The 11,201-nt window shown below is 46.9% G+C and overlaps 1 protein-coding gene across 1 annotated transcript; it reads left to right on the top strand.

The window, feature by feature from the left end:
• The first annotated feature begins 770 nt into the window (after positions 1-770).
• Positions 771-10,235, top strand: CYP51A1 (cytochrome P450 family 51 subfamily A member 1). Its single transcript, XM_088533550.1, has 10 exons — positions 771-954; positions 1,148-1,246; positions 2,460-2,636; positions 4,553-4,679; positions 5,553-5,727; positions 5,878-5,997; positions 7,099-7,294; positions 7,800-7,895; positions 9,025-9,193; positions 9,905-10,235. Exons 1-10 carry the CDS (start codon positions 802-804, stop codon positions 10,081-10,083), a joined length of 1,491 nt encoding a protein of 496 aa, XP_088389676.1. The 5' UTR covers positions 771-801; the 3' UTR covers positions 10,084-10,235.
• The last annotated feature ends 966 nt before the right edge of the window (positions 10,236-11,201 follow it).

Here is an 11,201-nt window from a genome sequence, read left to right as displayed (position 1 = left end):
TGTTACATCAGATTGCTTTGTTGTGATATTCCCTGTTTAAATTCCATCTCACGCAGAGAAGGCAGCGTGAAGCTCTCCAGGGTTGCGTGGGAGGCTTTCTGCAAGCACACGCTGAGCGCCAGCAGGGTGTTACCTTCCTAGCTTGCCTGAACAGCGTGTGAACGTCACCAAGAAACGGCCCTTTTCCTAGTAATTGCAGAATGTGGGAGAAATGTTTAGAAAGCAGGAACTTCTTGTCGGCTGCGATACAGAAGGTGGCACTACGGGCGGCACCTGCACTGCAGGGCATGAGTGCGGGCTCGGCCCTGTCCTCGCCACCGGCGTGGCTGGTGCCGGCTCTGCTCTGGGCTGTGCCAAGGCCGCCGCGCTGTGGGGACAGCCCTATGCGCAAACGGGTTCCCCGGAGCTGCCCGAGCGGCGCTGCCCGGCACTGCCCCTCGCGCGCGGCCTTGCAGCCTCGCCCCCCATCGGCCGCCGTGCTGCGCACTGCGCATGCGCCGCCGCGCAACGGCAGCACGCGGCTGCCATGGGGACGCCCCCGCCCCCCGCGCGGCCGGGCCCGCCCCCCGCGCGGCCGGGCCCGCCCCCCGCGCGCCGCCCGTCCAATGGCGCCCCCGCGCCGCCCGGCAGACGCCGTCACCCCGTGGCGCGCGGCCGCCCATTGGCCCGGCCGCCGCGCGGCGTCACATGGGCAGAGATCAGCCCAGCGGCGCGGGGCGGGGCGGCGGCGCCGCCGGGAGCGGGAGCGGGAGCGGGAGCGGGAGCGGGAGCGGGAGCGGGAGGCGCCCGTGGGCCGCGGCGATGCTGGAGCTGCTCGATGTCGGCGGGTCCCTCCTGGAGCGGGTGGCCGTGGGCAGCCCCCTCTCGCTGGCGCTGGCCGCCTCCGCCTTCGTGCTGAGCCTGGGCTACCTGCTGCAGCTCGGCTACCGGCGCCGCCTCGGCCCCGGGCACGAGGTACCGCCGGGCGGGCGGGCGGGCGGCGGCGCGGGGGCTCGCCGAGTCACTCGGTTTTCAGGGTTCCAACTTTATTATTGTTATTATTATTGCCAAAAAGCTTTATGTATAAAGTCTCTGTTTAGTTCTTGCATGGTTGTTGCATCGATTTATTGTGCGCCGAAGAAAATTCCCTTCTCTTTCTCTTCCTCAGAACTACCCGCCTTACATCTCGTCGAGCATCCCCTTCCTTGGACATGCCGTTGCGTTTGGAAAAAGCCCCATTGAATTTTTGGAAAAAGCTTACGAACAGGTTTGTGCTCCCACGTGACCACCAGAGCAAATGCTGAAATATGTTTGCTTGCCTTTTAGTTCTGTGTCTTGGGTCTGCTTAGAGCACGTTCGCTCTCATTAACTGACTCGAATATGGTATGAAGCACGCACTAGATGCTCTGTCTTTTTTTTTCTTTTTTTTGAGGTCTTCTTATATACTTTGCAGTTTTGTTAGCAAAAAATAAAAAAAGCTCAGTGCTATCTCATGAGAAGCTGTTAGGATGTGTATTTGGGTAATGTTTGTAGCTGAATCACAAGGAACTAAAAAAAATCTTTTATAACCTACTTTAATCTCACTCTTCACTAATCTGTTTGAGACCAGGTTGGAATACAGTAATCTGCCTTCTTTGTAGGTTATTTAATGACGTTTAAGGCCCTTTGCAATCATAAAAATGATGGTGCGTAAAAGCACAGTAATTTAAATAGCCCCAAAGGGAAAACAAATTTACTAATGCAGTAGAGCCTCAATTACAGTACAAACTATTGATCTGTTTCACAGTGTCTAAAACTTTGGAGAGTCATAGGCTTAAATCTAAGACTGGTTTGCTTAGAGAAAGGCTAAGATGAGACTAGATAAGGATCTCCTGGCGATGACATTTACACTTTATAATGTCATTTGCCAGTTAGCAACGTGTGACTTCAGACTTATAGTTTTTCAAGGCAGTGTTCATGGATTGCTGTAGGCTTATGTCCTGTAGTCTGTTTGCCAGTTTTCTGGTGTTATTAATCTTTCATTTAACTTTTTTTCTTTTTTATTTTTTTTCTTCCAAATTATGAGAGTCTTACAATTGGGAGAAAGGCGAGTGTTAGTTATGATGTTGCATATCACTATGCTGTTAGGTATCACTATATTGAACACAAAATTTAAATGTGGCTTAGAATATTCATATCCATTTTATATCTTTAGCCACTTCTTAGGGAAATAGTGACTTGGTGCCAGTGTCCTCTGTCCTTTCTTTTCTTTTTCTCCCTTACCTTCCTCCTCTTTGCTGCTTAAAATGGCACATCCAGCACAATATGTATGTGTGCATCAGATCTATAGATGGAGGTGGTCAGTCCCCAACCACATTGCAGAAATCGTTGCACTGAAGTAATGTCGTCATGTATTAAATAGGTACCATCTTAGGAAAGGCTGTAGTGAAGAGATTGTTGTTTTTATGCTGAAGATGAGCTGTTGTTTTTTTCCTCCTTAGTATGGGCCCGTGTTCAGTTTCACTATGGTTGGCAAGACGTTCACCTACTTGCTGGGCAGTGATGCTGCTGCTCTCCTCTTCAACAGTAAAAACGAAGATCTGAACGCGGAGGACGTCTACTCTAGGTTGACCACCCCAGTCTTTGGCAAGGGGGTTGCCTATGATGTCCCTAATGCGGTATGTATTTTAAAGATAAATTCCACAGAACAGTAAGTTCCTTTAGCTCCCAACCAGGGAGCCGCTGTGATGGGATTTGTTGTTCGTGCACAATTCTAACAGCAAGGCACAATGCAGGTGGCAAATCTCAGTTGGGTGATCAAGAGTGAACATGTCTGTGCTGCTTTATTTATCATTGGCTGTTCCTGACGCTAATTCTTGGTTTTGAAACCATCTGGTTCCATGATGGTGGCAAGGCTAATCAGTGAGTCATTTTTTAACTTATCTTCCAATGTGTCACTGACTACAGTTTACTTTTCCTTTAAGAACAAATTTAGGCTTTCCTTCTGAGAGAGCTCAAAAATGCTATTTTTTTTTCATTTATGCCATATTAATGCATATGCATTCAAAATTTGGCATCACAAAGTGTGTCTTGCTAGGGCAAGAATCTGTCTGGGTGTGTTTGCAGAACACGCAATCTGTATGGGTCTGAGAGTAGAGTGGCACGTCTCATTCCTCAGCTGAACGTTGCCTCGTGTTGTCACTTGCTGTTCTAAATCTGTGTATTGCTTGTCAGGATAGTCAGGCTCTTAAGTACAGGTGTCTGCTGCTCCCTGGCTAGATTGCTCCCCTGCTAGTCCCATCTAGGGTGTGTTGGCACTGAGAAGCCCTCTGGCTTGCAGAGGAGTCTGGTGGCAGGAACCCCACTGGGCTATACCTTATCTTTGGGTTTTCAGTTGTGGCTTTGTGCAGGTTGTTTCTGCAGATGACCATCACTTGATCTGTCACGGTTTGTCCAGCCATCAAGACTCTGCTTCCTTAGCTTAGTCTTTGGTAGAGGTTTGTCCCTTTGCAGGATCCTTTGGCAGGGAAATACAACAATAAAAGAGTTACTTGGCTTAGGGTCTGAAATCACTCGGCTGTTTTCCACTACCCCAGCACGGGCTGGCGTGTCCTTTCTTGGCACCTTGCCTGTCTCACTGCTCGTGGCTTGTGTATCCTGATAGACTGCTGGCCTCTGCACTGTGTCCAGGAGACAGAAGCTACTGGGAAGTAGCCTTTCTTTTACACCTTTTGTTCTGTGCACATCTTTACAGAACATGCAGACACCTTGGTAAGAAAATAACAGATTTTGGCCTGTTACTCAGAGTGTGGTGTAGCTCTGGAGAGCAGATGCCCCAATCCATAAATAGGACTTACAAATTAATTGAATAGTTTCCTGAGAAGGTGACCCATGAACCCATTGAATAGTTCTCTGTGAATAATTGGCTTATTTTTTTACCGGTAGATTTATTAGTTACAATTCTGTATGCAGAAAAAGAGAGCAAGTTCAGCAAGCTGTGAAGCTGAACACTTCCCTGGGAAGCAGTTTGCTTCCTGTCTCTGTTGGACTTCTTGGGCAGTGAGATGAGTGGGCATTAGGAAAGAAAGGGGAGCTTCTAAATGGGAGGAAAGGTGTTATAGCATGAGAAAAGGGAAAAAAAAATGGGGGGAGATGAGCAAGAAGGCTGCGTAATGCTGAACTGAAGCTGTATCCAGACCTTGCAGGGCAGGTTTCATTAGCTTTGGGACTATGTGTGTAGTTATTAATTACATGCCTGAAGTGTATTCCATATGTTGATCCTGTGTGCACCTTGCATCTTCATTGTTAAAACTTAGCAGAGAAAAGAATTAATTATTTTCCTATTTTGGTAGAATGAGGAATTGCAGTTCTTAGGCTGTTTTTTTGGATATTATTAGACTTTTGCTTGAAAAATGAAACAGGGGAAACAGAAAGTTATCTGCTTTTTAAATCTTAGTATTTGCTGAACCCTTCCAATCTTATCATATTTTTTTTTTACCTTTTGTATGTTGTTATAGTACAAATAATAATAAATTGATTAGTTACATTAATATGATGGTGTTTGCACTGACTAACACTTTCTTCTTTGTTCTAGGTGTTTCTGGAACAAAAGAAGATGCTCAAAACTGGGCTAAACATTGCCCAGTTCAAACGGCATGTGTCTCTGATTGAAGAAGAAACAAAAGAGTATTTTAAAGCCTGGGGAGAGAGTGGAGAAAAGAGTAAGCAAGATAAATACCTTTACACTCTGATTTTCTGTGCAAGAATGAAGGCAAATGCAGGATGTGTGTGTGTTTTGTAAACGATTTACTGCAGCAGTGTTAAAGGACTAAGAATATGGTGTAGGCTAAACTCTGCTAGGCATAAGAAGAAAAATGCTAAATAAAATTGTGATTATTCAGTTTTAAGGCTTTGCAAGATCTTGGCTCAGGTATCACATACACTGAAGATGTGTGCCCTTAGGGCAGATAAGATCAGGATATGGTAGGGTGTGCTCGTGCAGTGATACAGTTTGTGCTGGAGTTGCTGTGGGGGACTTGGCCATCGTGGTTATTGTCTTTGGGTTTTGTGTGGGCCAGTAGCCATTTGGGTGAGGATCTTCTTTTCCTTCCCGCCTGGCTTTCCTCGTTAGCCTGCTGGGCTTGTTACCCCCTTGCCATCATTGCAAGCCAGCGGTGAAAGAAAATGAATTCTGCAGTCCTCACAAAATAGCTTAATGAGCTGCAAAACTAACTGGTTGCCTGTGGATTTGTGGATCAAGTTTATGTCCTTCTTGGTGACATCTTTTATGCGTGGTAAGGATTGAACTTCTGCACGGTTTACCTTGTACGGAAGCATTAATAGCTTTCCTTGAAAATTTCCTAGGAAAAGGTTGAAATTGGCAATCTAGTTTAGTTATTAGAAGAGAGTCTGACAGACATAAAAAAAAGCTGTTTAGATTTTTCTAGGAAAACAAGCTGAAACGTTAAATAAAGTTAGAATAAAATCAATGTTTATTTGGTTACTTTTCTCCTGTACAAAATAAGCATAACCTGTAAAGCTTACTGGCTTTCCTGAAATGCATTCTCACTGTTCTCCTTCCAATCTTTCCTCAGACCTGTTTGAAGCCCTTTCAGAACTGATCATTTTGACAGCAAGCCATTGCTTGCATGGCAAGGAGATCAGAAGTTTGCTGAATGAGAAGGTGGCCCAGCTCTACGCCGACCTGGACGGGGGATTCACTCACGCTGCCTGGCTCCTGCCGGGCTGGCTGCCTCTGCCTAGCTTCAGGTGAAACAGCTTAGTGATTGCTTCTTTCTTTTTTTTTTTCCCTCCCTCTATTTTTTTTGTCAGCGTGTTCTAGACATCCGAGTAAATCTTTCTAAGTGTTTTATGTGTTACTTTGTATGAAGTTGCTAATGCCGATGCTTTGAAGCGCAGGCGCCGCGATCGAGCGCACAGGGAAATCAAGAATATCTTCTACAAGGTCATCCAGAAACGTCGGAAGTCCGAGGAAAAAGAGGATGATATCCTCCAGACTCTCCTTGATGCCTCTTACAAGTAAGCAAAGGGATTGGAGACTTGCTGTTTTGTCCTGGCTTGCGTCAGGAACGGTGCAGCCAGCAGGGAAGGGATCGTCCCCCTGTACTTGTTGCTGAGGAGGCTGCACCTCGAATGCTGTGCTCAGGTTTGGGCCTCTCACTACAAGAAGGACGTGGAAGTGCTGGAATGTGTCCAAAGGAGAGACCCGTGAAGCTGGTGAAGGGGCTGGAGCAGAGGCCTTATGAGAAGCGGCTGGGGGACCTGTGGTTATTTAGCCTGGAGGAGGCTCAGGGGAGACCCTGTCGCTCCCTGCAGCTACCTGAAAGGAGGCTGTAGTGAGGTGGGGGTCGGTCTGTTCAGAATAACTACCAATAGCACAAGAGGAAACAGCCTCAAGTTGCTCCAGGGGAGGTTCAGGTTCGACATTAGGAAGAATTTCTACAGGGAAACAGTGGTGAAGCACTGGGACAGGCTGCCCAGGGAAGTGCTGGAGTCCCCGACCCTGGCAGTGTTGAAGGAATCATAGAATCGTAGAATGCTTAAGGTTGGAAGGGACCTCTAGAGGTCATCTAGTCCAACCCCCCTGCACACGCAGGGTCACCTAGAGCACGAGGCACAGGGTGGCATCCGAACTGGTTTTGAAGATCTCCAGAGCAGGAGATTCCACAGCCTCTCTGGGCAGCCTGTTCCAGTGCTCCATCACCCTCACTGTTAAGAAATTTTTCCTTAAGTTCCTATGGAACTTCTGGTGTTTCAATTTGTGGCCATTACCTCTAGTTCTCTTGGTGGCCGCCACTGAAAAGAGGCCGGCCCCATCCTCTTCCCTCCCTCCCTGAGGTGTTTATAGACACTGACCAGGTTCCCTCTCAGCCTTCTCCAGGCTGAAAGGAATGTGTAGATGAGGCGCTTGGGGACATGGGTTAGCAGGGATGGTGGTGAAGGGCTTGGGGTTGGGCTCGATGATCTCGAAGGTCTTTCCCAACCATAACGATTCTGACTCTATGGACGATTATGCTCTGCTTTGAAACACTTAAATGCCCCGTTCCCAGCGAGCTGAGGACGAGTTGCCCTCGCGGCCCGAGTGTCGGCAGGGTTCCCTAAGGGCGTTCCTTGTCGCAGGGACGGCCGGGCGCTCTCGGACGACGAGGTGGCGGGGATGCTCATCGGGCTGCTGCTCGCGGGGCAGCACACCTCCTCCACCACCAGCGCCTGGCTCGGCTTCTTCCTGGCGCGCGACAAGGCCACGCAGGAGCGCTGCTTCGCCGAGCAGAGGGCCGTGTGCGGGGAGCACCTGCCGCCCCTCACCTACGACCAGGTGGGTGCCCCGCGCCGCTCCGGGCGGGCCCTGGAGGCGCCTGCAAACATGGGAATGAGGTCCCGTGCCTGGCCACGGAACCGGGAGCTGGGTCCTAAGCGCCCCGTGGTGACGCTGTTGGCCCCTGCGCTTCCTCCAGCTCCTCCTTTCCCCTCCTTTTTCAACCTGCTGCCGTTCTCCATCAGTGTTGGCCAAAGAAACTTCAGTTCCTGTAAGCTCTGTTAAAATGACCAGCTGGGTAGGATCTTTGTATTCCCACAGAGGAGAAATAGGCGGTGTGATCTTTTTCTTCAGGTGGCCATCAGAAAACACTTGTGGGACAGTATGTTATTCTACTGGCCAGAGAATTATTAATTGAATTAAATGAAAAGCAGAAACTTAAGGTAGCTAATGAAGTACATGTAAATATGAGATGCTTATCCTTTGAAGTAGGATAAAGTACCTTTTTGTGGACACTGGATAAACTTGACTGTATCTTGGTATATCATTTTCTTTATATTTGCAGCTGAAGGATCTCAGTTTGCTGGATCGCTGTCTAAAAGAAACCTTAAGGCTGAGACCTCCTATAATGACCATGATGAGACTGGCCAAAACCCCTCAGGTGAGTGCAGTTACTGAAGGCAACCGCAGTGCAGCGAAGCAGCGCCGCTCGCCAGAACGTGCCAGGAACTCCGCAAAATCCAGCAGGGACAAATGTGGAGCTAGCCCATAGCCTTAGACCTCTTTAGTCATTTGTTAGCATTAACCATCCTATTGTCTTCTACTGCATTAGGAACAAAGACTGATGTCCCTGTTAGGGAGGTCTAATTTTAGAGGTATCCAATCTGGTCTAAACCGTGTAACTGTTTCTACTGAAGCTTCCTCCATGCTGTTGCCTGTGCTCGTGCCCTGTGGGAAGGGGGCTCTGCTTGGGCTGTGTGACATAGCCTTAACATGGGTATAGCATGTTGCCGCCCCTTAACCTTGGAATTACCTCTTGAGAAACCCTCTCTGGGTATGTAGTTTTTATAGAATTTATATCCATTTCATGTATTACCCTATTTTTCTGTCTTCTGGATGAGCAAATCAAAATTATCACATTCATTAGTGCAGATTTGCACTAGAAGGCAAAGGGTGAGATAAGTCTTCTTTTTTTTTCCCTTTCTTTCTTTTCTTCTGCAGTAATTACATGCAAATGGGTGTGTTAGGGAATTAGCTGCAGCTGCCTCCTTGTGCCTGCAGGACTCTCACAGGGATGTGTCCTGGTGCCATCCCTGGGGAAGAGGGGCCGGGTCACGTTGGGCTCTTGGGCTGCTCTGGAGGAGGAAGTAGCAGCCAGAAATCCCAGCTTCCCTCTGCTGCTCCCGTTGTTTCCTGCAGACCAGGAGGGGAGTTCAGGGAGCCTGGGCAGGAATGTCGACCTCTCCTCTGACCATGGCATCCCAGGAGGATGTTTTGCATCCTTGGGAAGAGCCGCTGTAATGGAGTCTTATTCTCCTGAATAACTGACACCCTCCCAGAGTCAGTCTAAGCATAAAACTTGATGGGAGCTAAAGAACCAAATCCAGAGGCATAGTTACTGAAGGTTTCTGAAGAGTCTGTCTATGGTTTTATTTTGAAAGGGTGATAGTAACTACTGAAAGTCCTAATTTGCAAGCTGAAGTCTCACTGTAGAATTTCAAGTATTGCTTCAAAAAAACCAAGGGAGAATTTTCTCGTAACACAGCGGTTCTCTTTCCCCTGCCTTTCAGACCGTTGCTGGCTATAACATCCCTCCTGGCCACCAGGTGTGCGTGTCCCCCACGGTGAACCACAGGCTCAAGGACACCTGGAAAGATGCCCTTGACTTCAAGCCCGACCGATACCTCCAAGAGAACCCGGCGGCTGCGGAGAAATTCGCCTACGTGCCCTTCGGTGCGGGTAGGTAACAGGGAATGGGAACTCCAGGTCTTCCTGGTGACTGTACCTTGTGATGTGACTCCTGCTGCTCCAACAGCTCCTAGAGCAGCTCCCTGCCCTGTAGCACCTGGACTTGCTGCTGCTTCTGCTGCTGCCTGGGAGTTTGACTCCAGTGGAAGTGGCCTTCCAAGAAGGCAGCTGATGGGAGCCTTAGCCTCGTGTTTAGTAATGGGTGTAAGCAGTACTTGGAATAGCAATTAAAAAGATGTTCTGGTTAGCATGTGTTATATTTAAACTTAAAGCCTTTAAGTGACAGGTGAAGGCCTGTTAATACAGGTCATAAAATACAGGTTAATTACAGGTTGTAAAATAAGTCATCTTCAGGTCATAAAATGCAGAAAGAGATTCGTAACTCAACAATTTGCAGCCAGGACTGCAGTGCAGCTACAGCTGGTACCTTCGCAGTGTTGTGAACTCTTTAACGTTGCATAAATTCCCATTGGTGGGAGAAGAGAGCAGCAGAGTCCGAACTGCTCAGGGCCTGTTCTGTGTTTTAAAAAGTTCATGAAAACAAGACTGTCATGTAATTACATAAAGTTTGCTGGATCAAAATCTCAGGTTGTTTAGAAAGAAATGCTGACAGCTCATGTAAAACTTCTAATGTCGACTTAGTTATAAAAGCACCTTTGCCAACAAGTGTTCTGTAAGTAACTGCTGTGGCTTCCCTTCCAGGCCGTCATCGCTGCATTGGAGAAAACTTTGCTTACGTTCAGATTAAGACCATCTGGTCAACTTTGCTTCGTTTATATGAATTTGATCTCATCAATGACTATTTTCCAACTATAAATTACACAACAATGATACATACACCCAATAACCCAGTGATCAGATACAAGAGGAGGTCGCTTTAAGTTCTGGAATGAAAAACCTTATCTATTTGTGTGAACTAACAGACTTTGGAATAAAACTGACAAAAATTAATGGCAATTGGAAACTGTTCCATCTAATGACTATGAAAGCAACAATAATCTATTACTATAAGCCTATTTAATTTGTTCTTCCATGCTTTTTTTAATGCTGCTGTATGTAATTGCTTGTTTTGCAACTTTTTGTTGCATTTTTAAAAGAAAATTGTCTTTTCTATTTGTGTAACGTTTTTAAAGTGCATGCCCCCCTTTTCTTAAAGGTGAAGAAACAATGCAATTTCTGCAACCTGAAATCTTTGTTTCTGAAAGAGTTAAAAGTTAATTTTCCTCTCCTAAAGAAAGAGGCTTCTGTGCCCAAATACAGGAACTCTGTCAGGTAACAGGCAGCTGCTTCCTTGGAGCTCCCCTCTGAGAGCAGAACTGCAGCTGGTGAAACCAGCTACCTGGGGCCTTGGCTGACACCTGAGAGTGGCCCCAGGCTTCTTTAAAAAAGGGTTATTGTACAGGTGATGACTGAGCCGGTTACAAAAATACTTAGAAGATTTTTCTAAGAATGATTTTTATGCCTAACTTGAAGCTGCTGTACCCTGGTAAGGCTCAAAAAGACCGTAATTTTCTACAAAAACTTCTGAAAACTGGTAATTTCATACTTGTATCAGGCTTTTACAAAAGTGAGTGCACACTGGTACAAACAACTTGAATTCTCTGAAGAACTATGTATATAGAGTGGTCAAAAGAAATGAAATGTGAATGTTGTTCTCTGTACTGGCTCCTGTAGGATTGTTAAAGGGTGTTTGTTTAAAGATGATAGATGGTAATAAGCTCTGGTTCGTGGAAACTTTGAATTAAATCTCTAAACAAACCAACCTCTTGTGGCATCTGTACTCAACCTTTCAGGATTTTTTACTTCTGAAAAAGCTTTTCTACTTCATACTTTTAATAGGTGACTTTATGGAAGGCAGTCACCCACGGAGCTTTTTCTTTTGGCAGTGCTTACTGCCCCCGGGGCTTGCCCAGTTTTGCCTAGTCTAAGCCTTGGCCAAACCCTCTCTTAAAAAAAGTCTTTAATCAGCAACTGCTAGACTGGAGCATCTGCTCTTCTA

The sequence above is a fragment of the Tinamus guttatus genome, unplaced genomic scaffold, assembly GCF_059628265.1.
Source record: "Tinamus guttatus ecotype Peru unplaced genomic scaffold, ASM5962826v1 Tinamus_guttatus_pri_ptg000509l, whole genome shotgun sequence".
NCBI classification, from domain to species: domain Eukaryota; kingdom Metazoa; phylum Chordata; class Aves; order Tinamiformes; family Tinamidae; genus Tinamus; species Tinamus guttatus.
This window is presented reverse-complemented; position numbering and strand designations above follow the sequence as displayed.

What these genes read in the sequence shown, in the direction of transcription:
- CYP51A1 (XM_088533550.1), top strand. Translation starts at nt 802, where the DNA reads ATGCTGGAGCTGCTCGATGTCGGCGGGTCCCTCCTGGAGCGGGTGGCC. An exon ending in CGCCCCTCACCTACGACCAG is followed by an intron (nt 7,295 to 7,799) that starts GTGGGTGCCCCG and finishes TTATATTTGCAG; the next exon opens with CTGAAGGATCTCAGTTTGCT. An exon ending in GACTGGCCAAAACCCCTCAG is followed by an intron (nt 7,896 to 9,024) that starts GTGAGTGCAGTT and finishes CCTGCCTTTCAG; the next exon opens with ACCGTTGCTGGCTATAACAT.